The 27771-nt window shown below is 40.7% G+C and overlaps 1 protein-coding gene across 2 annotated transcripts in view; it reads left to right on the top strand.

Moving 5' to 3' along the window:
- The first annotated feature begins 16206 nt into the window (after window positions 1-16206).
- The window catches only part of SLC25A13 (solute carrier family 25 member 13), a 103623-nt gene continuing 92058 nt past the window's right edge, over window positions 16207-27771 (top strand). The window contains exons 1-2 of one of the 2 annotated variants that reach the window (XM_054058137.1): window positions 16248-16304; window positions 18387-18401. In XM_054058137.1, the coding sequence (XP_053914112.1) occupies window positions 16293-16304; window positions 18387-18401 (27 nt within the window). In that variant the 5' untranslated portion in view covers window positions 16248-16292. Of the gene's footprint in view, window positions 16305-18386; window positions 18402-27771 lie in introns of both variants that reach the window. The other variant, XM_054058138.1, reaches the window with a different exon arrangement.

The following is a 27771-nucleotide window of genomic DNA, read 5'->3' on the forward strand; positions in this document are numbered from 1 at the left end:
CAACGGTGACTACCAACCTTATTTTTTCTCAGCAATCCTTTTCTTACAACTTCACCACCACCTCCTTCATGAAGCAAACATCAGTTGTTTTTAGCGTCCCTTCATAATTTTTTCATCCTCTAACACCTTGACTTTTGCTTGCTTTTGCTTAATCACTGTTTTGATATTAACATGACAGAAATCAAATACGATGTCCACATTTAGGTATCCACAAATGCAACTGTATCAGAAATGCTATAAGTGTTTATTGCTATAACTCCAGTTATATTGCAAGGACTGTTAGCAGCTTTCATTCATAATAACCTACCACGTTGTTTCTTCCTTCTTCCCATTTCCTTCCTGGTGGACTTTGACGTTTACAGTAGAATGCTAAAAGCAGTCTAAGGAATCTACACGACAAGGAACGGGCTAAAAGGAGCAGGTACCCTTACATAACAATTTTCCACTTTTCTTTTAATCTCACAAAGTGTTACACACCAGCCTTTATGGAGAGAGAGGAAGCAGATGGGCCAGCATTTAAAATACATCCCTCCGACCTACTATTACTCCTTTTCCCATAGACCCAAAGCAGTCAAGTTCATAAACTTCTGAAGGGATTTCCTCATCATCCCCTCCATGCACATGCCCTCTTCCCCCTTGTTATTCTCCCTCAACAGGGAAAAGCTACAGATGACAAGTTCCAGCTAGCCATAGCTGGAAAGAGGCAAAAGAACTCAGAAATGCAGGTATAAAAAAAAAAAAAAAGGTGTACTATTATGACTATTTCCCTAATAGCAGAATTTGTTACCAGTTTCCAAGGAAAATGACAAAATGTCTATCATTTGAATCCATTCCAGATGGACCAGATAAACCACTAAGGAACTGAATAGAATGATCCTATTCTCAGGATGAAAATGGCTTGAATACTCTTTGCTACACTTTCTAGAAGTTAGAACAGGAAGTTTTTAGACAAGCAGACATGATCCCATATATGAATATGGGTCTGTCTATGCAAAGCTCACAGAAAATCATCAGAGAGATACTGAAGTCCATGGTTATTCAGCTGAAGAAACACATTTCTACAAGTTGCTTCCTGAAGCAGTTATGACTATGGTATGACATGAGTGAAGAAGAGGATACCCCTCTGGCTGCATTCTCATAGCCAGTGGTTGATGACTATCAATGCCAAAACATACAATGTGGGCAAAGAATTAGTTTTACCTAACACTGTGGACCGTATACAGGGTTTGAATCAATGGTTTATTCTTTTTCTTTAAAGTCTCTTCCACTCTAGCAAACAATTCTGTTAACTTCAGTATTTTAAGTCAAATGAATCAAGGCCACTAGATCTGCTCCTAGAAAATGTGATTAGTTTCCTAACAAAGTCTTGCTGTGGGTATCCCCATTGTAATCTGAATTCTTAACCATTGCTTATGCTGTCATACACCACTTGCCAGAAATTGCCGCTTGGGACCTTAAGGAAAATACACATCACAAAACTGTCCCAGAGGGTAAACATGTTTGTGACCTGAATCTACTTTTGCTTTCTAAAGGCTAGTTTGAGAGACTAGCAAAACCTCAGACTCCCCCAGTTCATTCATTGCAATTGTTGTTCATAGTTGTGGTTGTTTTCCTTCAGACGCTCATTCTCCTCTTCCTGCTCTGTGGCCTGTTTTGCACAGTTCACTTGCTCAGACCATGGAAATAGCTTCCCTTGGAAAACAACACTGGAGATCTGCAGCTTAAAAACGTCACAAGGGTGCAGAAAGGAGTGCAGAAAAACATTCAGAAGAAAAATACAAGATTTCAGGAATGTCCTTCAGCTTAAGAAGTGGTTATTTACAAAATGGGATATATTGAGGAGAAACTGAAATTCTCAGACTACCAGTATATCTCAATAATGGAAGAATGCTATTTGTATTTGCTTTGCATTAATGAAAACTAGGGTTTACGTTAATGACAGAGACTTCAGATTACAATTAGAACAGTGCTTTGTTGTATTTCTTAAGGAGTAGTGAACATCATACAATTTATAAATAATTAATCTATAATTAAACAATTAAATCTTTCAGTTCATCCTTTCTCTTATTCCTGGCTAACTATGTTCTTCAACAGCAGTAGCCTTCAACCAGATTTTTTTCTGTGCATCTGTTAGAAGTCTTTTCCCTCAACTTCCAGCTAATACAACATGACTACTGCAGCCAGTTAGAACTTCCCCCAGGGATCAGATGAAAACTGTTGAATATATGTGACTTCCACTCTGGAGAACTGTAAGAATACACTGTAGCACATCAGGACTTCAGTTCCTACTGGGAAAGAGTGGTGCACATTGTCAGTGGAATCTATTTTCCTTGACTCACTCATCAAAAGGACTGTGCAAGCCTAAGGGTGGAGTCTGTTATCCTTATTAGCCCTATCCTGAAAATTCACGAGTGGCACCACTCTCCCCCCATGAAACTAATTGCGCTTTAAGATCCTGCACATCATAAGGAATGAATTCCCTGGGAAAACCATTAGGAAACAGTACACCCGCAAGAATACTGTTAAACCATGAGTGTTGAAGTAATAACTGTAATCCATAAGATTTTGGTTTTAAATCTGGGATCAGAACTTTTACATCAAAATTCATATTCAAGTAAATATTTTTTATTTTTCCCAGTAGTATAAAATTGATATTTCTTTTGCATTTGTAAATATAAATTTGTAATTTGCACTGTATATCTACCATTAGTTCTACATTAAAGAACTACATTAATTCTACATTAAAGATATGGCAATAAAATTGGATACTAGCTGAAGCAAAAGGAAATAAATGATGATTTTCCAAGTCCCATTTCTAGTTCCATGCTTTTTTACTGTTATACCATTACATCTACAACTGAGTCAAAATATATTTTGCTTCAGAAACTTTGGTTTTGTTTTGCCAAAGTAGATATTCTTAATCTGTTCTAATTCTCTTTCATTCTTTAAGGACTAATGTACCTCTGTTGGAGGCTTTACAGTGTCTCGATCAATGATTGTTTCAAGCCAGTACTGTGTATACAGCCCACTCTGTGTAGTCATTTACCTTTCTACAAGACTGAGTATACAAATCATTTTAATTCTGTCAAAAAATACTGTTTTTTCTCTGAGATATTTTTTGTAACCTCTCCTTTTCTTCAAAGCAAGTGGAATCTCTCATCTAGCATTTCGATACAACAAGCAATCATACTTATTTTTCTGCTGTTGTACTGTTCTTAATTGTACCTACTTCTATTCTTAAAAGAAAATAATGCATTAAAGAAAAATCGTATACAAATAATTTATTCATCATACAACTGGAGATAAAATATAAAGTTTTTTCAGCATTTTCCTTTATAAGATCTTATTTTCAATTGCTTCCATATTAACCAATCCCTCTGGGCCAGAATATTGCATAGTAGTTGGCTGGACCATAGTGATATATTTTTTTAAAATTTTAGCAAAACCAGCGTACCCATTTTGGAGATTAAGATGAAAAGAAAGTTTTTTCAGTGTTAGAAAAGTTTTCAGAAAGTTAGCTGTGTTATCCACCGTGGTTTGGAACAGCTGAAGGAAATCTAATAGACAGCTAATGCTTCTACTAGTGGTGTGTTTTTTATTAACTCACACCGGTAAAATGATTTAACTAGGACAAGATGAAAAGTTTCTGAAATTGAAATCTTCAGATTCTCATTAATGGCTTGCTCAGGGTGGATACCTAAATTCTTCAAATATTTGTTCTACATTGAGCCGTCAGCTAAAGGATATATTTCCATGGAGTGACTACTTTTCACTATTGTTGACTAATGCAGTACTGAAGAGCCAAACTAAAATCATGGAATTTCTGTTCTGCTTCCAGTGCACAAAAGAGGGGTAAATGGCTCAATAAGGGCACAAGAGAAACAAGTCAGAGCAGATACACTGGGAAACAGTAACAGAATTTGAAGTAAGAAAATGGAGGCTGAGGAGTAGGAGTCGTTGAGAAAATGTAAAAGGAGTTGGCAAAGGGCTTCAAACACTGGGCTAAGAATGAAACCAGATCAACTAAAGATAGATGAAGTTGCAAATACTAGGATTAGAAATTAGCGAGAGTGGGTATGGCTACTCAGTGGCAGAAAGAATTAAATGAGGCTCAAGGAGTGTCACAGTTTAGCCCCAACCCGGCTAATTTCAGCAACTAAAACCGTGCAGTTGAACTCTCAGTTCTCTTCTTCCCAAATCCCAGGGAAAGGAAAATGAGAGGTAAAAGACTTGCAGGTTGGAAACTAAAACTACAGTTTTAATTAAATAATAATAATAATAATAATAATAATAATAATAATAATAATAGTAATGAAAATTGTTTGAAAGTAATAAAATATATACAAATACACAAGATTGCACTCCCACCCCTCTATGACTATACGTCACCACAAATACTGTAGTGTGGACACGAGAGAATGGGTCTGTGGTTAGAAGGAAGCTGAACTCAGGAACTGGATTCAAGAACACACAGATCAGGAGCAAACAGAGAGATGAGGTCCTCACTGGATACCGCCCATCGTGGAAGACTGATGAGACCCTCATGAACTCTCATTTCATACAGAGTATGACGAATATGGAATAGAATGCTCTGTTGGTCAGTTTAGGGTCACCTGTCCTGTCCACCCTTCCTTGGAGGTGCTGCCCTTTTTCACCAGCTCAACGATGGCCTTGTTTACTATAGGAATAAGTATAAGCAATGGCCTTTTTGCATACTAATGTCCTGTGTTATCACTTCTAGAGAGAATCTGTCTAAAAAACATGCAGTTTGCTTTCAGGAAATGAAATTACTTAGGTGAGACTGAGTTGGAATCACAAAATTGACTCTAATTTAACTCAAACCACAACAGAGAGAAAGGTAGTTGGTCAGATAAGGAGTTTCATGAGGAGTAGCTAAGGACATAGAACAGCTGTGGGGAGCAGACCAAGATATGAAAAGGAGGGAGACTGGGACAATATGTTATCATCAGGAAGGTAGTGGATGAAAGGGCGATACCGACCTGTGCATGACTGGGGCAAAAAAAAAACCCAAAACACATTTAAAAATAAGCGTTGAACTAAAGTCCCTTTGAGAAGTGGAATATTTTAACTTGTGCAATGATCCTGAATTCTCTTCTGCACCAGAGCAAAATTTGACAGGAATAACTAAAATCAGTAGCCACCAAGCAACTGGGATAACCACTATTTCCCTCTTCGGGTGTTTCTGAAGCTTTCACTGGCTATCGTGTACTCACTGCAAGCCACACTGTGTAAGAATTTGTTCAGCGTCTGAAGTCCCTGCTGAATCAAGCCCTCTGATGTAAAGGAATCATAGAACCACTAGGTTGGAAAGGACCTACTGGATCATCGAGTCCAACCATTCCTATCAACCCCTAAACTATGCCGCTCAGCACCTCATCCACCTGTCCTTTAAACACGTCCAGGGAAGGTGACTCAAGCACCCCCCCGGGCAGCCTGTTCCAGTGCCCAATGCCATGAAAAATTTTTTCCTGATGTCCAGCCTGAACCTCCCCTGGCAGAGTTTGAGGCCATTCCCTCTTGTCCTGTCCCCTGTCACTTGGGAGAAGAGGCCAGCTCCCTCCTCTCCACAACCTCCTTAGTTTCTGGCCCTTAAAACCTTGGCTGAGCTATGGACTAAGCTTCTCAGCTCTGACAGGAATGGGCCAGGTAAGAACCCAAGTGGAGACATCGCCTTGGGTGCCTACAGAGCCATACAAGGAGGCTTATGTGGGGTAGAGAAGAAAAAGCACAGCTTTGAGATCACCTTCCCAAGCATTTCACCATCCTTTCATGCATCTGGCCCAGACAATTCAGGATATCTCTTCAGGTAGCATTAAGCAGGTTATGAAAATGACCTCACCAGGTGTTTCAGACCCTTTAGCAGAAGCTGAAAGCAGATTAGTTACGCAGAGACTGAGATAGTGACCTATGAAAAGCTGGCAGGAACACTTGGAATCACCATCTGATATGCAGCAAGTAGCTGATGAGTAATGATTAACAGATTCCAAACATCAACTTTAGAATATGTAGCTGTGGTTGAAACAAATGGTTCATGTTAATGATTTACATAAACACTTCAAACTTGGTGGCACTAAAGTGACTATCTTTCATTTTAGCAGTACGAATGTAGATGATCTGCCTGAAGGGAAACTGAAAGCTCAGCTACTGAGATACTTGATCTAAATACCTGAAGTTTTTCCCTGAAATATAGAGTGGTACCTTATGTGCTCAGGCTTAGCTTGTTTCTACATAACCATTCATGGAATATTTTCTTTCCTCCAGAGATAATCTTCTGGCTTGGACTAATAAGAATCTCAAAGGATCTGATTAATTAAACCTCACTTAAAATGTGCCAATGTAAAGCAAGATAGACAATCCCACTGATCAGAGCTCATCTTCCTGGTTCTCATCCAAAAAAAACCCCAAAACACTGAACAACTGTTTGTGCAAGAGGCACTGTGGATCAGCAATCTCAGGCCTTTCAGAATAAAAGGAGAGCATGTTCTGGAGCTGAAGGTCGTTTCTGCTTATGCTCAGCCTTGGCAGGATATGGATCTCCTACATGATATCAAGTACAACAAGAGAATGGAGAGAAGGGTGTTAGTTGGCTTAGGTTTTAAGGGCAAATAAACCAAGACCAGAATCTCTGCTATATACCTAGGAACTGTTTGGGAACCAAGCCAAAAGACAAGCCTGACAGAGTGGAAGATAAGTGTTTTGCAACCTCCCAGAGACAAGAAGTCTGACCAACATGTCCTCTTCACTACAGTTCCAGCTGCTAAATGCTATTCTATATGAGTTTCTCAACAATATAAAAATACTAGCAGGTTCCTTCAGGAGTCTTTTAAAGATAGAACTCCCTCAACAAGCCACACTATTAAGTAGACAACAATACTCTTCTGAAGTTCCAAATATTCTTTGGATTCAGCTTCTATGTGGAACTCATGAAGACCAGTGGTCAAAGAGGCAAAATGAAAGTGAGTGGAATCAAGCTCAAAGAGAATACCAGTCCCTTATGGAAGAAGAATCAACTTCTAACACTTCGGTGCTGGTTATCATCTTAGCATCTGAGTTGTGGCTGAGGATTCAAGAAAGCTATTGCTTTGAAATCTCGTAAGTAAAAGTTAATCAATCCTTCTACCCTACCTATTTGCGTTACCTGGCTGAATCTAGTAACGAACCTCACAGTGATTGTACATGCTCTGCACTGACAGAGAAATACCAGAAAAGGAAGAAAGTACAGAGGCCTCCTGTGCATTTGCATTTTATGCACTTTGCATATTTAAAGCGCATATTTACTTCTCTGATGCTCCTACAGAAGGCTGAGTTAATGGATTCCCTCACCAGGTGATGAATGTCAGTGATGTGCACTTTACATCACTCTATAGTAATATTATCAAGCGAAGCAGTACATGACAAAGTTGTTCTCTTCACCAGGGCGAAGATGAACATTTTTTTCCCTTTTGCAAGTTTTCCTCTCTCTCCCTGGAAAAGGACACTTCACTGACTCACACCTGATTAGACCTGTTAACTTTAGTAAAAGCAGTAGAGAAGGAAAAAAATTTGGATTCTTTTCTGCCTCATACAGCACTATCCACCCACAAAATCTAATAGAGGATAAATCATATTCCTAAATGGGAATTTTCCTATTCATTTCAGTGACATAGCAGGGTATTTTCTGTATTTATTGTTTAAATCTTGCTACCTGTAGAAACAGTGGACTAAACAGTCAAAACATCTGTTGCAGTTCAACTTTCAGGAACTTAATCGAAAGCCCCTAAAATATCTTTTCAATATCTAGAGCGTGGACTTCTGGCTGGCAAAGTTCTAAAACACTAAACACAGAAGATGCAAGACATTTTTACTGAGTCACTGCAATCATATAACTCATCTTGAAATATCATGCCTGCTTCTGAAGCGTGAAACCGTAGATCTAGATGGTTTCTTCCCACCTCTCCAAGGCTGGTTCCAACCAAACTGAAAACAAAATGAAAAGAAAAAAATAGGAGACAAACAATCTACCAAACAAGCAGCTATGTGTGCAGAGCAACCCAGAAAGTCTGATTTCCTGTAGATTTCTTTGGATTTAAAGAGCTTAGTAGCTGGGCTGACATCTTCCCTTGTGGTTAGGCTTTCCATGTCTCTGGATATGGATTCTTTGGAGTGTATTAAGAGATATACTTACAGTATAGTCAGTTCTTCAGTGGAAGCAATAAGAAGTTTTTATTCTTTATCAGGCTGCTGTTTTTCACAAAATCTGGAAGAATGTAATACCTCTGAGACTGCTACCTTTCTCAGGCCTGGTTGACTAACAGTTGACTTTTGACCACATACAAAAGCAATCTGACCTGCTTTTCCTGGTAATGAAATTAAAAACAAGTGCTCCAAATAATTAGAAGTTATCATATTCCCTAGGTAAAGACACTTGCTATCAAAGCTTCCAGCCGTGTAGGTCATTAAAAACCTTTTGAACTTCTCTCTTTATTCAGCTTGTTTTAACAAAGCAAATATCAAAAGCCACCATGTGCTGATAACAGAAAGCTGTAAATATCTAGGTGAGTAATACTTTTAGAGCCTAAGCAAAGCACTGAAACCAATGGAAAAGCTCCAGCTGGCTTTAATGGACTTTGAGTTAGACCATCTTTCTTGAGATGTGGAAAAAAGACTACCTCATAGTGGGTCCTCTGGAAATGTGTACTAAAAATTAATAAATGCTGTATTTCCATGGAAAAACAAAAAATGTTGAATTTTGGCTGGAGAATGAAAGAAAACACTGAGTTTCAAGATGACCAAATGTTTATATTTTCAAACACGTAAGTTTGTTGATGCTAAGAGAAATTCAGTGCTTTGTACAATACTTTGCAGAGGTTCTGTAAAGGCTTCTGCAAAGTCTTGGTTAATTAAAATCCAGCTGTCCCTTTGTACACAATGTATGTACAGTGTGTGCAGACAATCACACATTACATTTTATGGACATACACATTCTATAAAATGATGCCTAGTGTCTTCTGTGAGTAAAGCCTGGGTTAAGTAGTATGGCTACTCAAATATGACTGATATTTTGGTGAATGGATTTATTAACAGATTTTAGTCTGTCTTGTTATGCACAATGCTTTACATTCTAGATATTTTGGTGATTAAGTTAACTTTAAAAATAGCAAATTAATATACTGTGTGGAAATTCTAATCTACTTTTCTCTTTATTTCCCAATGATTGACAGACTTATTATAATATTTTCCTCTTCATAAGTGCTTCAGAATTGAGAAGATCTAATTCATCTTTCGGCATTTTAAATTGGTATTGTTCACTTAATAAATAAAATTACAAGAAAAAGTAGGTAATTTACTCATTGATAAATCTCCATCTTGTTAACGTCCACCTGTGAATAATGGCCAGTGAGCATGCAGTGTGGCTGGTACAGATTGGATTTGGCGTGAGCTGAAACAATTGTGATGGTATTGTTACAAGCTGGCATTTGCACTTATGCAAATATTTTACTGGTTCAGAATAACAATGATTTAATGTGACAGCACAGTTCAGCACTTTACATGCAAACACAACTGCTACTGTGTTTTAATTTAATTTTTTTTTATTGTTCTTATTTACAAAAAAAAAAGAAAAATATAGGTAATTCCTACATCTGTAATATGATTTACATTGAGTACTTAGCTTTAAAAATGTGATATTATTAGTACACAGTATGATAAATATTCTAAGCATACACAATTTGTGGTAGGTGATAAAATATTCTAAGCATGTCCTGAAATGATTCTCTCATCAGAGGTGGCTTGTTACCTCCACCATCAGCAGATACTGATAATTAATCAACTGAAATGAATCTTTACAGAATAAACAAATCTGTTATACATGAAGGATGATTATGTTCTTTTGACTGTGAAGATTTTTCATAACTTATTCATGCCAATGGTGTGCCTGAGTTATGGTTTCTAAAACATTGTCCTGGTAAAGCATTTTCAACGGTTCCAATTTAACAGTAATGTCTGTGCAAATGCCATCATCAGCCGTAAGACGGAATCATAGCTGTCTCCTTCCAACTTTGTGAATTCCACTCTCTCCTGGTAGACATAATACACACAGTGGGGAATAGCATCGTATTTTGAGATGGGAAAGGCAAAAAAATATACTACTATTTGTATGGATTTTTAAATGAATTCATACTTCTATGTGATGCTTTTATGCTCACTTTTCCTTGAACTATTTAAATGACCAGTTTGGTTTCTCATCAGCAGAAACACTGATGGATGATGAATTTTAAACATGCATGTGAAACATTTGAAAATCTTATGTTCTAGGGAGCAGGAAACAAGATCATGTTTGGCTGACCTCCTCAGCAAGCACAGATAAACAACAGGCTTTAAATTACAAATATGTGTGATATGTTAGAAAAACAACAGAAAAAAAAAAAAAGGAAACTGACAATTGTCAGACAACGTTTTAAATCAACCACAAAAACAGCAAATACATTTGAGGAAATAATGATCTGCTGTGAATATTCTTCAAACAGAGAGAGAATTGTGAATTATTCATTCAGACTGAGTCACACTTTATTGTATTAGAGAAATTCTCAGGGTTAGGCCTACTGTGTGAGCACAAGTTCTTGGCTAAGATTCACGAAAACTGATGTGCTAACTCACATCAGCCAGACATCCTTTTTCAAAAAAAAACAAAACACAAACCCACAGAAACAACACTCTCTTACCCATCCCCCCAGCCAAACCTTCGACTTAAGGAAGGGGATACTGCTTCATGCCTTTTCTTGAGGCTTCCCTGAGGGAGAGGAATCAAGAAAGAGTCTTAAGAAATATTTAAACAAAATCTGCTCAGGAAAACCTTGTGCTCATTTCTTTTGAACATTCAGCTCTTTCCCACTGAGAAAGAGGTCACCTGTTTATTTCTACTATAAACTATACTTATAGAAAGACATGGTGGAAGTTTTGTGATAAGTTAACATAACAACACACTACCCATGCTGCTGTATGTATAGCATAACACAAAAGAAGACAATAACTATATTGTAGGACAGAGAAAAAGTATACTGAGGAAAACAGCCCAGTAATTTAGGTAGCACTATAGGTCTTGAGGGCCTTGGGTCAGTTTGGTTTACCTCAGCCTTTCACCAAGCTACTCAGTGCATCCGTATCTTTCCAGATCCAAGATGATATTTTCTTGCCTTTAACCTACATACTGCAATGCCTACATTTTAGGCATCTGTCTGCCAGTGCAAAATCTAGAACCTGGTAAGAGATATCATAGAAAGAGTAATGAATGTCAGAGTAAGATCCAACACAGCTAGCACACAGAGTTCTACCTTACACTACTCAACAGGAAAATGCTGATCCTTTATCAGCCCTTTATCAAGTCTAAAAATTCATGTCTGTCTCCCCAGAGCAATCTTTAATAAGGGCAGCAAAGATCAGGCATGCCTGCTGAGATACAGCTGCTCTTCTATACAATACCCTAACAGTTAAAGCACCACGTAGTGAATAATCTCTCATTGTCTCTTCTACCTGAAAACAATCAAAGCCTAATTTTTCACCTCAAAGACAGTGTCCAGATACTAGGTTTGTGGCTTATTTTGGAAACAAGCTCAGCTCTTCCTGCAAAACCTGTCCCCATATGTACAATCAAACTCAAAGTGCCCTCTATCAGAAGAGAGCACAAGAAGGAGCCAACTCTAGGTCATTTCTCTTTGCCAAGGGGAATCCTGGAATGATTTTGTGCTCTGCTTTTTAAGTGTTACATGTAAGACACAGAAAAAGCCATTGCCTTAAGAGACACAGTCTCCTAACTTCTCCAAGAAATGCATAGAAGTTTCATAATGAAAACTGACTCACATTTTTGCCCTCACCCCACAGCATTTTACCATACAGAAGAGTCACACTTCTCTCCCATTGAGACGATCTCAGATTCTCCTCTGCACAATGACACAGCTTCACTAGAAAGAATGAAAAACATTCCCCCCTCTCTTCCACAGAGCCATTTATGGCTTTGCGGTTAAAACATACTGAAAGGAGTGTGACACATGGGCCTGAATCTAACCTCAGTCAACAGCAGACTTTGAAAACAAGTTTCTTACGTACCAAAGAAAGTGCTGTAATCTACTACAATCATGTTGCGTGCCATTTTTAAAGTCAATATTAGCCTTCTCTGCCTCTTCTGTGATGATAAGGAACTTAGGCCTGTATGTGCACATTGGACACAGAGACCTGCTAGGCCAAACCCTTCATGCTGATCGCACTCAGGTTTTCCTCTAAGGTAGGCAATGACCTTCCAGCCTTGTAGGGACCAAGGTACTGCTGAAAGCATGCTCAGGACTTAAGGCACTTCGTGCTCTTGCAGGCTGTGAAATGAAGTAGATCCAGATGGGATAAAGGAAGGAATCTTTAAAAATCATAAAGTCCAACCGCCCTGCAAGAAGCAGGCACATCTTCAACTGCATCAGGTTGCTCAGAGCCTTGCCTAACATAATGGATAGATTCAGACTAGATATAAGGAAGAAACTTTTTATAATGAGGGTGGTGAAACACTGGCACAGGTTGTCCAGAGATGTGGTAGATGCCCCATCCCTGGAAATATTCAGTGTCAGGCTGGACAGGGCTCTGAATAACCTGACCTAGTTGAAGAAGTGCCTGCTCATTTCAGGTGGTTGGACTAGATGACTTCTAAAGGTCCCTTCCAACTCAAACTTTTCTATAATTGTATGATTCTAAGTGCTAGAAGAGCTTTTTCCTTGGAAATTGGCTCAAGTGCATGTGGCAGTATAATGTGAAAACTGTAGGATTTTTCTTAGCAATCTTAGTATGGAAAAAAAAAAACCCCACTGAAGCATGTTTTCAGAAAAATAAAGCTTAATAGGAATGACTTAGAGTCTCACATCTAAATATCATATCTCCTCTATATTCACAGAATGTTGTATTTATATTGTACGACAATTGTTATGCTATTTTCTCCCTGTAATTTTTCTCTTCCTAGTGGTATTATTAAAATAATCTGAGATTGGTTTTTGTTGTTTATAAATGGACTGCTGTTATCTATTCATTTATGACAAGGTGACAGTATTTACTTATCTAGCTTGCAGATAGGCATGACATAATCTGGTTTTTTGTGTTCATTTGAAAAAGGTGTGGTTGAAGAAAGGCTCCAAGTCTCCTTTCCTCTAACTGCTGTTTTCTAGGTCAGGGAGATGCAGCAAGAGAAAGACTGTGCTGTCTCATAGAACAACTGAGCACATGCAGCAGGCACATGGATGCGGGGCAGGTAGAAAAGGAAGAGAATCCAGCAAGTGGGAGGGTTTTACAAGAAGCAGAGATTGGAAGACTGCAGAGAAGCGAAGGAGGTAGACACGTTGCTGAGCCTCACTGGTGATGGAAGAAGCTTCCAAGGGACACAGAGGAGACTACAATGTGCTGAAAAACAGAAAGTCATTAATTCGTTGCTCTGAAAACAAACATAAAAAGAGCCATCCTGCAAAGACTTATAGTCTATACAGATGCTTTTATGAATCCTTATCATTTATCTACTGTGTCCCTCTAAGACAATTAAAAAGTTGATTGTTCTGGTTTATATTGTAAAATACCTGAGATAAAATATTTGAGATCCTTTCTCTCTTTTAGTATCTTTACAAAACTCACTTTAGGGAAACTGCTTGATGATCCACCTCAAAGCTATGACTAACGTGGTAACACACATTACAAATGAAAAACCTAACTCCTGAGCAGCCTTTAGTTACACATATTTTGCAAGTTCCCTGTTTGCAGTACCAGCCTCAGCCCAGCTTAAAATTCCCCCAAGATCTAAGGAAGGAGCCAGAGCCCCAAGGCCAGCCAGAGCAGGCATCGTGAGGACTGGCAATATCCCTGGTTGCAGCTGCAGGCCTGGCATGACAAATGAGTGTGCTGGCAAACATGCCGAGACAGGCTGTCTGTAGGCAGTCTGTGAACAGCCTGTGAGGCCAAGCGTTCCATACTTGTGGTCATCCTGGGTACAGCCATAGGCTCCAGTGGGGCAGCTGACATTTGGGGAGAGTTAGGACCTAAACTGGCATTAACAGAATTTGGTGGAAAAAACACGGCTCATTCTCTGAACATCTGTGAATGAAGCCTTGGGTTACAGCAACTGGATGAAGAATGGTTCAAAGAGGGGGGAGAGTAGGGAGATGGAAATAGCTCAGGGAAGGACAGTGGAGTTTGCTGAGAGAAGCAACACCACCATGGCTGCTGGGAAGCTGTCTGGCATCCTCCTGCTGTCCTCAGACACGTGGTGTAAATCTTGGGGTTGTCCTATGCAGGAATAGGAGTTGGACTCAGTGATCCTTGTGTATCCCTTCCAACTCAGGTCATTCTGTGATTCTGCTGCTGGCCCTGGTGTGCTCTGAACACACAAGAGGCATTTGCTTGGGCTGAGAGCACTGATACAAGAAGTAGGTACTACTACAAAAAGTGGAAGCTGAAGTAGAGTTAAGTTTCATCTATGTAATTGTATTTTTTGAAAGTCAGATAGAATGTCCTTCTGATAGAATGTTTTCTTTCAAACAGTGTTTTTCCAAACACTGTTCATTCTTTGTAGATGATAACATCTTGTGTGAAGTATGATCTCTGCTGAAAGGATGTGTCTTCTTCTGTAATCACCTGTGTTTGGAGCCTCTCTGACTGCAGTCAAGCAGAGAGCTGGAGCCAGCTCCAAATTAGCAAGAGTTTTGACTGTTGTGAAGTTCATAATAACATTATTTCCTTGGAAAGTAATAGAATATGTGTAAGATTTAGGGGAAAAATTATATGTATGCATGTAAGTGGGAAATATATTCTGAAACCAGCTTTTGTTTGGCTGCACATTACTTATGGAGATCGCTCCCTCGTGTTGCCCAGGCCTGATAAAGGATGCTTGACTTTGATGCTGTGAAAAAGGCCAAAGTCAATAATCAATGTCAATTTGATTATTAAGCAGGTATTGCCTTAATATATAATATGACGCCGGACACACAGGAATCATTTCACCTAATGTGTGTGTCCATTGAGGCTGGTTACAGGACTTTTATACTGATTAAACATACATATTCATATAGATTCTGAGAAACACTGGTTACATATTTGGGAAATATTAGGTAAGCATACATAGAACTCATTATCACATCTTATCACCCACTCTCTAATGTACATCACAGTTTCTTTGGGTCTTCAGAATCCTCTGATGTTCTTTATCTTATCTCCTTCCTCATTGTGTTCCTTTGGTTAGCTCAGGTCTGTCCTTTGTTCCTGCTGGGGGACTGTCCTTGTTTCAACTAGTAAACAAGCTAAACTCCTGTTATAATCACATTCTTTCTCACTGCAAGCTGTCCAAGATTTGATCCTTATTATTCTTATTCTTCGTAACAGTTTATTCCTTCCTTCAATTTATAAAACTCAAAAGTGAGTTTTGGAGAATTCATATGCCTCTCCTGTGAGACCTCATCTGGAGCAGCATGTCCAGTTCTGGAATCGTCAACATAAGGAGGATATGGAACTGTTGGAACAGGTCCAGAGGAGGGCTACAAGAGTGATTAGAGGGCTGGAGCACCTCCCACATGAGGACAGGCTGAGAGAGCTGGGGTTGTTCAGCCTGAGAAGGCTCAGAGACCTTATAGCAACCTTCAAGTACCTGAAGGGGCTACAAGAAAGCTGAGGAGGGACTGTTTACAAAGGCTTGTAGTGATAGGACTGGGGGCAATGGGTATAAACTGGAGAGGGGCAGATTTAGACTAGGCATAAGAATTTCTTCACCATGAGAGTGGTGAGGCACTGGCACAGGTTGCCCAGGGAAGCTGTGGCTGCCCCATCCCTGGAGATGTTCAAGGCCAGGTTAGATGGGGCCTTGGGCAGCCTGGTCTGTGGGAGGTGTCCCTGCCCATGGCAGGGGGGGTTGGAACTGGATGATCTTTAAGGTCCCTTCCAACCCAAACTATTCTATGATTCCATGGTTCTATGATTCTGATTCTATGATTATATGATACGACGACGTTTTCGGCACCAGCATGAATCCTGAATTGGGGCCGTGCCCCTCTCCCTGTGCCGGAGGGGCGGCAGGGTCCCCTGAGGTGACTGCGGAGACGCCATCCCGCGCGGCACCGCGTGTCCCCGCTGCCCGCCCCGCTGTCCGGGCCGCAGCCAATGGGCGGGGGCGGCGCGCGCCGGGCCCCGCGCGGTGACGGCCGGCGCTGGCGGGCGGGGCAGGCGCGCGCCGCGGTCGGAAAGGGAGGGGAGGGAGAAAGGGGGGGGGCGGCCGCGCCGGGCACAGCATGGCTGCCAAGGTAAGGCAACGCCGCCGCGAGCCAGGCTGCCGCGTTTGACCTCGGGCCCGTCCTTGGCGCCTCCTCCTTCGCCGCGGGCCCTGCCGAGCGCGGGGTGGCGGCGGGGACCCCGCAGCGGGGAGGCGGCCCCGGGAGGGCCCGGCCCGGCGCGGGGAGTCAGGGTGACACGCGAGGCCGGGCTGTGGGCGCACCTCGGTGATGGGGGACCAGGGGAAACGGCCTCGGGTGGAGGCCGGAGAGGCGCGGGTTAGGTAATAGGGAAAAATCCTTCACCGAAAGGGTTGCCGGGCGCTGGCAGAGGCTGCCCGGGGCGGGAGTGAGTCACCGTCCCTGGAGGTGCTTAAAAGCCGGGCGGATACGGACATGGTTATGGATATGGACATGGATGTGGACGTCGATATGGGCTCAGGGATACGCGTTAGCAGAGGCCACGTGCGGTTGGAGCTCGATGATCTCAAAGGTCTTTTCCAACCAAACGCTTCTATGCATTTTGGAAGAGAGGATGTAGTGGGCCCTGGGAGAGCAGCTGGCAGGTCAGGATCGTGCAGAGCTGGCCCTGCCCTGCTCGCAGGCCTCAGCGTGAGACTTCCTTTTTGCTTTTCCTCACGTTTTCTCTATACACCTGCTTTTACATTGTATTTTCAAATTTGATTATAATTTCCAACCACCTTCGCTTCTCTGTTCTCTCCTGTCAGATTGGTACGTGTTAGGTAGGCCTTTCTGCTGTTTCAGGAGGATAAATTAATTTAAATACTTTTATAAGTTGTTTAATAACACACTTGCATCCAAGAAAAAAATAATAGCCATTATCTGGATCAAGACCGTATAAAAAAGTAGGTATTCCATTTCTAATGGCAGTTAAAATTATATGTAGTGTTGGTGTTTCAAAGCTTATTACTAGGCTTTCATTAGTTTTCTTTTTTGAATACTGAAACTTTAAAAGAAAAGATTGGGCCACATCCTGCTTTTTGTTGAAGTCAGTGCTGAAATATCCAGAAAACGTCAGAAAACAAAACTTCCCCAAACAACACAAAGCAGCACATGCGCTCAAACTGTCTGACAGGAGTTGCATTCTCTTCTATTTCAGTAGGTCCGTAGCAGAGCTACTTCTGTCAACGCCATCCTCACTAAGAACTTAGATTATCTGAAATGCATATTGTTTTAATGGGTTGGGCAACCTTAGCTGTCCTGTGCAGCTTGCTTTTTTTTTCCTAGTTACCCACTGGTCCATACACACAGCAAATCAGTTACATCCTACCAAACTCTTGGTCTTAAAAAACGTGGAAGTCTTTTATTCACTGAATTTATGAACTCTCTATTTACGTTTTCCTCTCCAAGCAGCAGTTCTTACTTAATATGCAGTCTGTTTAAGTCCCTGATACTGACACATACTTAAAAAAGTTTGCATATGCAGTCAGTGTATCTAATCAGGCACACATGTGTGCTCCATACTGCACTTTGAATAGCATCCTTTATCTTTTGGTTTATTACACAGTTCAGATCACCAAAATCTTTAGAAGCGTATGCTGGAAAGACTCAACACTTAAGGAGGAACTGAACTGAATGTCATGTGTTTCTGATTATGTCAGGCTTGGCAGAGATACACCTTGTAAAAAGAATAATGGCTTGTCACTGGTGTCATGAGCATCCTTGTTGCATTGCAAAACCGAGTTATAGCACTTTGTGCTGCAAAGTTTACTGCACTTGCGTATCTTCTGCAGGGTTGAGTGTGTTTTGAGACGTGGTTTAAAAAGAAGTAGAGCTGGGAGCAGTTAGACTGGATTAATTATTAAGTCACCTTGTGAGACTTGAAGGGTTTTTATCTCCTTGAGGTGAAACAGTTGCTGTTAAACACAGATGGATTTCTATTTTTATTGAAGTTGGTGACAAAATGAAAGTAGCGTTTTGTACACTTAACTGTAATGTCTGAGCTTATGTTCTGCAAGCACACATATGAATAACTGCCATGTAAAGAGCTTCTGGGCCTTAAGTTATTCACATGTGCTTGCAGGCATGGGCCTTGATTTGTGTTCTAACTTCCTCACTGATGCATCTCAGTAATGTTTGCCTTTTTCACCTCAGCCAAACAATGGACTGGTGAGTCAAATGATTTTTCTAAAATCCTTTCAGTACCCTTTCCTTGCCAGTATCCTGCATGAGCGCTTCCTTTAACTTTTTAATTATACCCTTTTAGGCACATGACTCTTTGGTATTGAATGTAATTGCTTTTTGCTTGCAAGATTTCAAATGTTGACGTTGTAAGCAGACTCTAGGAATTCTGTCTGTCAAAAGGAAAACCCAGATAGGATACTGTTAAAGCTGCATAGTTAAGCACTCAGGTATCAAGAAATGGGGACAAAGCTTTTATGCATGGAATCGTTAATGTCCATTGCAGTGCCATTTAATTTTCTTTGTTTTATGTCACTGAGTGTCTTACAATTTATACAACATTTTAAACAGTGTATATTGCACATCAGTGTCTTTTCTTAATCTTTGAAAACATTTTCTGAAAGTGGTTTGTGAAAACTGCACTGTAAATTACATTTGTAAAACTTGCCAGTAAAAACTGCAGATGAGATATTCCAGTAGATTTTTATCTCATTGGTGACAAAATTGCCATCATAGATACTGGCTTCTTTTTCTGAATTGCACAGTAAACTGGCTGTGTGGAAGGTCTTTATTGTAACACACATGTAGAGCAATAATGACATTTTACTTAGTGTGTCATGCTTTATTTCTTCATTTTGAGTGTTTAACAATGCAGTCACAATGTTTTTTCTGCCCTTTTGCCAGATATTTCTAAAGAGAAGTTGCAGGCTAGCTAATGCCCCTTGCTATTCTTCCGGTGTGTATTTTAGAGCAAAATTAACTGTGGCTGTTGAGTGAATGCAAGCAACCCTTGGTCCAGATACTGCTATAGCTGTTGTATCATGCATGTGCAAAGTGTGACTTGCTATATTTTTAAAGTCCTTCTGCTTGATAAAATATGAACTTATTTTCAGTGGAAAGTTCTGAGGTACTTTTCAGTGAGACCTCTTTCCATAGCTGATTATGCCTTTGCTACTGTGCTACTTTTTCTGTTCAACCTAAGGTCAGAAACTGGTATTTATAATGTGAGCTAGTGTGTGTTATTTTTAAACTTTGTATTTCATAACTACTCAGCTACACTCAAAGCAGTTGAAAATTTCATTGAAGAAAATTCCAAACTTGGATAATTTCAGTAGAGAAATGAAAGCCCAGAAACTGTAAAAACTGTGGGCTTGTACCCCATTAAACTTCATCTCTGCTATGGACAGCATGTGAATAAATTTTCATACTTGTATTGAACTGCACAGTACTAGCATAGGAGATGATTTTTAAAGCCTGTAATATATCTCTCTTTTTCTAATGTAATTGTTTCTTGGTGCACGTGTAAACTTTTATCCATTGGACGCATTCTGGTTGACTCCATTACTTAAATATAACTTATTTAAAAATTATTGCCTTATGAGCAAAGTAAACACAAGTATCAAATGCTAAAAAAGGTAGTTGTAAAATGACTGTTTAAGTGAAGGCATGAACCTTACATCAGTACCTAGTGGGACTACTTGCATGCTTAATTTTAAGTGCATGTGTAAGTCTTTTGAAGAACAAGTGCTTCACAGAAATATGTCAATAAGGTAAAATGAAGCGATTTGTTGCTGACTTCACTTCCATGATAATATTTAGGATGTATCTGATGCAAGGTAAAGAAACTTTTTTATGCAGTTTTGACATATTAAACATTTTTCTAATTCTCTTTCTGCTTGTGTTTTTCTGGAACTGTTTACTATGGAAACTGTATCAGTGGAGTTACGTGTTCTTTCCAGTTGCTGCCATATTTATCTTTAAAATCCTAAACCTTGTCGTATCAAAAGTAGTTAGTCCCCATCACAGGCTCCTTGTATGTCTTGGTGTTAGTATAGTCAGACATTTCCCACTGAACACTCCAGTCCTGCAAGATGCATCACCTTGACTGAATTAATTGGAGTTCTGTGAAGGATTGATGCTGCTGGCCCTGGCTCTAAGTGTCTTTTTGTGTGCAGAAATGTTCCACTGCCTGCCCTGGTTAACCTGAATCAATTAGGTCTGGATAAGCAATGACTGAAATAGAAACACTGTGTCAATGCAGTTCTAAATGAAAGTGATTCCAAATAATACTGAAACTATTAGATGCTGGTGCAACCATGCCATGTCAGTTATTTTGCTGTCCTGCATACCCAGTGTGTTCCTCTGTGCGTCATCCATCCTGCTCCATTGTACCTCTTCATTCAGCTTCTTCTCCCATGCTTCTCTCCCCTGTGCTAGCAGTAGGTGTGATGTACCTGGAAACAACTGAATTCACTGTTCTTGCCCTCGTTGATGCCATTCTTCCCTTCCTCCAGCAAAATGGTAGAGAAGAATTGCATTGCACTGCATGTGGATTCGATGGGCCCTCAGAAAAGAACAGGCGAGGGGTCCTAGCATCATGGTGGCCTACTGTATCCATAAAAGGGGCAGAGTCCTTTGTGGACAGGAGCCAGTCACTCTGTGATTTGATGATTATTGTGCAGGTAAAGTGGTTGGTGAGTAAGGAGAAAGGAATCTGTTTCCCTGAAGCATCACTGGGTTTGATCATGCCATGTAAGATCCCCATGAGAGGTACTATTGCTAGTCTGTACGGGTCCAGTGGTGCTTGCTGATGTGTAGTTAAATTTTGGAAATACACAGAAATGTGTAAATTCTTACATATCATGAGACTCTTCTTTCCACTTTCCCCCTCAGAAAAAAATGTGTATTTATGCTGCTTATGACTCGCTACTGCATCCTTATTTCTTAAGAGACCAGAATTTGCCTGATAAAGTGACATTGAAGTTGTGTGAATGCTGGTAACTTCAAACTTTCCTAAGTACAAAGTACCATGCATGATGACTGTGACTGAAACAGAGGAAAAAGCAAATAATTTACTCCACTTCCCTATTCTCCCCACCATTGTTTGTGTGTTCAGTTTCATTTGCTTTATTTTACTGCACAAGTCTTTGCTCATGATGTTTACCCTTAGGGATCTGCTTGAGTCCTAATTGTACAAGGTACACAGTGAGTTACAGGGCCTACTGGCAAGAATAATCCCAGGGAAGGCACTCGCAAAGTGACTCCCCTGTGACAAAAGTCCATCTGATACAGCTCTCTTCTTCAGTGAATGCCATGTTACCCTGAAAAGGATCTTTATTACACTGGGGTTTTTGTCTTGGTTGAGTTTATCTGTTTCTTTATACTATTGTCTCTGCCCACCACTTTCTTTATCAGAGCAAGGTGGCAGTTAGAGGAGGTGGATATATATCTGATGTATATAACTTAGAGAGGTACTGATGAGATTGCATGTTCCAACTGCCTGTGGTTTTATCAAGTTTTTGAAATTTGCTCTTTTCCATTATGCGGTCCCTCTAAGAGCAGTTGCAGGGTGTCCTCACTTCATGTATGGCTCTGGGAGAGTGCTACTGGACTCAGCAGTTATGTGTATTTCCTTATGTGCATCTCATCTGTTCTGAGGTCCACTAAAAAGTATCCAAAGTTATCTAGATTTTTTCGGATTGGGAAATGAATAGTTCTTTCTGTGCAGCTTTGTGTCCCAGGAGATTAGAGGAGCTTTTCGAAGTGTGCTTCAAAACCCATGCGTTAAAGGCACTCCTCCGGATTCTATAAGATAGACAAGCTTACAGCTCTGAGTGATAACAACGTGTCTTCTGACCAGTTTGTTTAGGCCAATATCTATTTTATTTATCTATGTTGTCCAAGGAATATGACAAGGAGGTATGTGGTACTGTATTTCCTGGAAGATGGCATGAATGCGCTGCTTAATTGTAGCTTCATTTTTGCTTTTGATCTTTTGATTGCTGCTGCTTTGGCTATAGAATGGCTGAATAGAGCCTGTATGTTTATGTGGTGCCAAACCTAAACTTGCATAAGGCCTTTGGGCACTACTGTGACTCTGCTAATCCTGCTGTTTTGCTTCAGCTACCAACAAAATTTTCAGAAACAGAGCAGCTGATGTTTTATGGTGCTAGGTATCTATGGCTAGTAAAATGTAAGGTTGCATATTTCCTGGTGCATTCTCTTTCTGGAAGATATCTGTATCCCAGTCATTTGCAAGGAGATAAAGAGGTCCTTATAAAAATACTCTATCTTCGATTGCTTTGGAATAAAGCAATTTCAACTGAAGCTTTGTTAAAACACTTAAAGGAACACTACAAGTGCATTTTTCATAACATTTTAAAATAATTTCATGCTATTTACAATACCTTAGAAAAGTGCAATTGCAATTATATTCTTTACCAAAAATGTTACTTGGCCTGCACAAAATCCAGTGAGTTAAAAGATGAAATTGCTCATGAGGATTGAGTTGCTGGCATTTTTCTTTTTCTCTAAAGAAGGAGAAAAAGAAACGTTTGAGAAACCGTGGAGAAGTGCATGCACGTACACTGAACTGCGTACGGTTTGAGAAGAAACAGAAGAAATCGAACTTGTTGCAAGCCTGATCAGACTCCTCTTGTTGGATACTGTTAAGGTGCCTAACTTCAGCTGCTCAACTTGTATGGTTCTGAAATTTTGCATGCTGAGGCAGCCTGCAAGAACTGTTTGTGTGCTGACCAGTAAAATTACTCTTTGGGTCTTCTTGAGATCTACCTTACTGACTGGCTTACTCTTGGCTATGTGAAAGGTCTAGAGGAGTGGTGAAGCTGATGAAGGGTCTAGAACACAGATCTTATGAAGGCTGACTGCGGTGACTGGATGTTGGTCTCTTCTCCCAAGTAACAAAAGATAGGGCAAGAGGAAATGGCTTCAAGTTGCACCAGGGGAGGTTTTGATTGGATATTAGGAAAAATTTCTTCAGTGAAAGGATTGTCAAGTATTGGAGGAGCAGCTTACCCAAGGAAGTGATGGAAGCACCATCGCTGGAGGTATTTAAAAGACAAGTGCACGTGGTTTAGACTGAACTTGACAGTGTTAAGTCAAGTTTAAAGTTAGACTTGATCTTAAAAGGTCTTTTCCAACCTAAACAATTCTGTGATTCTATGTGAAAACCAGAGCCTGGAATTTAGACTGAGAATGGTGTCTTCTAGATCAACATCTCCATGCCTAACTTTTAGCCGCTTGCCTTAGGTTCCCCTGTTCTGCTTCCCATCTGAGGTGTCCAGGAACAGGTATCACAACAGGCAGTATGATGACTAGGGAGCGTCTAAGCCAGCAGGAAATGAAAAGATAGGGATGTCCCTGGAGGATCTTCAAACAGTGAGGCTTGCATTTCCATTTCAGGCAGGGACACTGCGTAGTTAGCAACACAAAGACTGGAGGGACAGTGGAGTGGCCCACAACCTGGTTCAGTTGCTAACAATTAGGGCACACAGCTGCAAGGGAGGAGGTTTAGATTCTGTGTTGCCAGTTGAGTTATGCATTTTGCATGAATGATGCCTCCATGTGTGTTGGTTTTGGTGGCTTGCAGTTCTTGGTGCTTTGTACGGTTCTGCCAGTGCATATTGGATGCGTTGCATGCATGGTTGCTGGGCTAGAGCGGGGAGGCCTGGTCACTGTGTCTGAAATGTCTGTGTATGCTCAGCCAGGCTTCTGGCGGTGCTGGATGTGCACCTTGGTGGAACTTCTGGAATCCTAAAAATCATAACTTGCACATGTCTTTCTGCTTGTAGATGGATTGGGTTTTGCATGATGCTGTGACTGAGGTAGTGAAGCGTGCTAATGAATCTGATCCTCAGAGGCCAAGCAAAATGGAGTTTGCATATACACAGTCACAATTTTGTTTGTAGAGAATGCAGTGAAGTTGATAGACTTGTGCACTGACAGTCTAACCTTTTGAAAATATTTTTTTATCACTAATTCCATAGTTTTGGGAGGTTACTGATTCTTTTTTGCAGTCCTAGCCTAGGCTGGACCAGACCTCTGGGGCTGGTTCTTTGCCTGTTCTGCCTTCGTGATACTGGACTGGTTGGTTGTCTGCGCTGATGCGAGGGCTGAACTCATGTCGCTGTTCTCTTGGTTGAGTTGATGTGGAGAGGTACCTGTTTGTTTCCTGAATTGCCAGATCACTCCGCTTTTAAAAGCCAATGGTAGCCATGAAGCTGTAATTCAACTTGGATAACACTAAATGTTTAGTAGCAATACTAGGGTAAATGGTCCTGGGGTGAATTATAGGGGCTAACTGACTTTGCAAAAAGTAGCACAGCTTTTTGATTTTTATATATAAATTGTTGTCTTTTTTTTTTGATGTAAATTAGATCAATTCCCTAATATGGTTCAAAACAGCATGAGGAGTTATGTGGATGGTGTGCCCTAATTTAGCACTACACGTAGAAATACATTAAGCTGGAAACCTGTGAAAGGTTGTCTTGTATGACAAACATAGAACTATTTACTGCCTTGCATCTATAAATATTTTTGCAATTTCCACTGCTCAACAGAGAAGGAATTGGTTTTTTACCAAAATTAGGTCTATGCTGTTTTCTGTGGATCAGGCAGTTCATTCATTGACACTCTTCATGTTTGGCTTATGATGGGATAATCGTAGAGGTGCTACAGTTCTTTTTCCTAAATGTAAGAGGCATGGTACAAGAACGTGACCATAGGGATTTAACTGTAAGTTTTGCATAGGCAAAATGATGAGATTGTCATAAAACTAACTGGCAAACTACTGTACCCACAAGTTAAGTGCTAGTGGACAACAGTCAGTTTAAATGTTCCGAAGAGGATAAGTAAAAAATGGAACTGAAGCACCAAGAAAACTCTGTCACCATTTTCCTCTTAAATATTTATACCAATGTCTTTGAAAGTCTTTTGTCCAGTTTTCTCTGTATAGCCCAGTAACTGGACTGATAGGAGCATTTTTAAAAGGAAAACTTTGATGTGAATTTTCTAAGGAAATGGAAATAAAAATTCAAACAGCCCTTGCAAATGGTTTAGTATTGTTGTGGGTTTTTTTTTTTTTAAAGATATGTCTTTGATTGGCTTATTTATGTTTTGAAAGGTGAAATGATTTCACTGTAGAAGGAATACTTGCTTCTTGTTTTAGGCAAGTTTACGGTTGTAATTGCCTTGATTGGCCTAGATGGGCCCTACAGTTTTTTTCTAGCAGTGCTGATTGATTCTAGCTCAACACCACATGCAGAAGATGACTACAGTCTTAGCTAGTAGGAGAGACAGGCAGCTGGTGAAATTCTAGCTCTCTGATGCTTTTTTCTCCTTTTAGAAATGTGGGAGAATAAAAGGGAGTGATCTTAGTGGTGAAGAAACTTGTATGCAATGCAGTAATCCGGGACTTTTTTTCCTTACGTTGATAGTTTTTGAGTTGATAAACACGTGCATTGTTAAGTGCTATGGCATTTTATGAATTGATCTGTATTAAAATGTATAAACGACAAAATAAAAAACCTAAAAAGAGGTTTAGTGCATTTGTGGTTTAGGTTACTGTTGCCTTTATGACTGTGACCACCACATCACCACAGTTTTGCTCCCTACCAGTCCATGTTAGCATGGACTGATAATGTTGGTACTTTGTTCATCACTTCAGCAGGAGACCCAATCTCAAAGGCTTCGGGATCAGAGGTTGGGGGAGGTTTATATCCCTCTGGGAACAGGGATCTGGGACCTTTTATGGGAATTGTCATTCTGTTTTGTTGGGTTTTTTTTTTTTTTTTTTTTTTTAACCTAGATATCATATTTGGGCTTAGGAGACAGTCGTGAAGGGCAAAGGAGTCCAGGAAGGCTGGACATTCTTCAGGAAGGACATCTTAAAGGTGCAGAAGCCTGCCATCCTCAGGTGCTGAAAGACAAGCTAGCGGGGTCGAAGACTGGCCTGGCTGAACAGAGAGCTTTGGCTGGGACTCTAGAGAAAAAAGGAGAGTTTATGACCTTTCGAAGAAGGGGCAGGCCTCTCAGGAGGACCAAAAAGATGTTGTGGGGTTAAACAGGGAGAAAATTAGAAGGGCTAAACCCCCAATAGAATTTAATCTGTCTACTTCCATAAAAGACAGAAAAAAAAAGTTTCTATAAATGTTTATATGATTTTTATAAAAATGTTTCTATAAATATATTAGCAGCAAAAGGAGGGCTAAGGAGAATCTCCTTCCTTTATTGGATGTGGGAGGAAACATAGTGGCGAAGGATGAGGAGAAGGTTGAGGTACTTACTGCATTCTTTGCCTTAGTGTTTAATAGTAAGACTAGTTTGCTGGGTTCTCCCTGAGCTGGAAGACTAGGACATGGAGCAGAATGAAGCCCCTGCAAGGGGCTTCCCATCCAAGGGAAAATGGTTAGCAACCTGCTACACTACTGAGACACACACAAGTCTATGGGGCCAATGAGATCCACCCAAGAGTACTGTAGGAGCTGGCAGAAGTGCTTAAAGCTGCTTTCTGTCTTTTATCAGCAGTTCTGGCTGACTGGGGAGGTCCCAGTTGACTGGAAGTTAGCAAATGTGACTCCTACCTACAAGAAGGACTGGAAGGGAGGATCCATGGAACTACAGGCCCGTCAATCTGACCTTGGTGCCAGGGAACATTAGGGAGCAGATCATCAAGTACCATCACGTGGCACGTACAGCACAGTGGGGTGATCAGGCCCGGTCAACAGGGGTTTATGAAAGGGAAGTCCTGCTTGACCAACCTGATCTCCTTCTATGGCATGATGACCAGCTTAGTGGGTAAGGGAAGGGCTGTGGATGTTATTTATCTAGACTTTAGAAAAGCCTTTGACACCATTTCCCACAGCGTTCTCCTGGAAAAACTGGCTGCTTATGACTTAGGCAAGTGTACTCTTCATTGGGTAAAAACTTGGCCAGATGGCTGAGCCCAGAGAGTTGTGGTGAATGGAGATAAATCCACTTGGCAGCTGATCACAAGGGCTGTTCCCCAGGGCTCAGTGTTGGGACTGGTTCTGTTTACTATCTTTGTCAGTTATGTGAGTGTGGGATGAGAATTTACCTCAGTAGGTTTGCAGAGGACACCAAATTGGGTGGGTGTTGATCTGCTTGAAAGGTAGGGAGGCTCTGCTGAGGGATCTGGACAGGCTGGATCAATGGGCCAAGGCCAGTTGTATGGTGTTCAACAGGGTCAAGTGCTGGGTCCTGCACTTTGGTCACAACAACCCCATGCAATGCTACAGGCTTGGGGAAGAGTGGCTGGAAAGCTGCCCGGTGCAAAAGGGCCTGGGAGTGCTGGTTGTCAGCCAGCTGAATATGAGCCAGCGACATGCCCAGGTCGCCGAGAGGGTCAGCAGCATCCTGGCTTGTATCAGAAATGGTGTGGACAGCAGTACTTTTGGTTCTCTCCCAAGCTCTCAGTCAGCTGGTGTCCAAATAGCCTATTGTTTTCAGGAGATGCTGAAGATTTTCATATAGGGCTGTCTTGTCTTCTTAGTCTTTACACAATTTTGGCATTCTTACTGTTCGTATTTTAGGTGGCTGT

The sequence above is a fragment of the Cuculus canorus genome, chromosome 2 (genome assembly GCF_017976375.1).
Source record: "Cuculus canorus isolate bCucCan1 chromosome 2, bCucCan1.pri, whole genome shotgun sequence".
Lineage (NCBI taxonomy): Eukaryota > Metazoa > Chordata > Aves > Cuculiformes > Cuculidae > Cuculus > Cuculus canorus.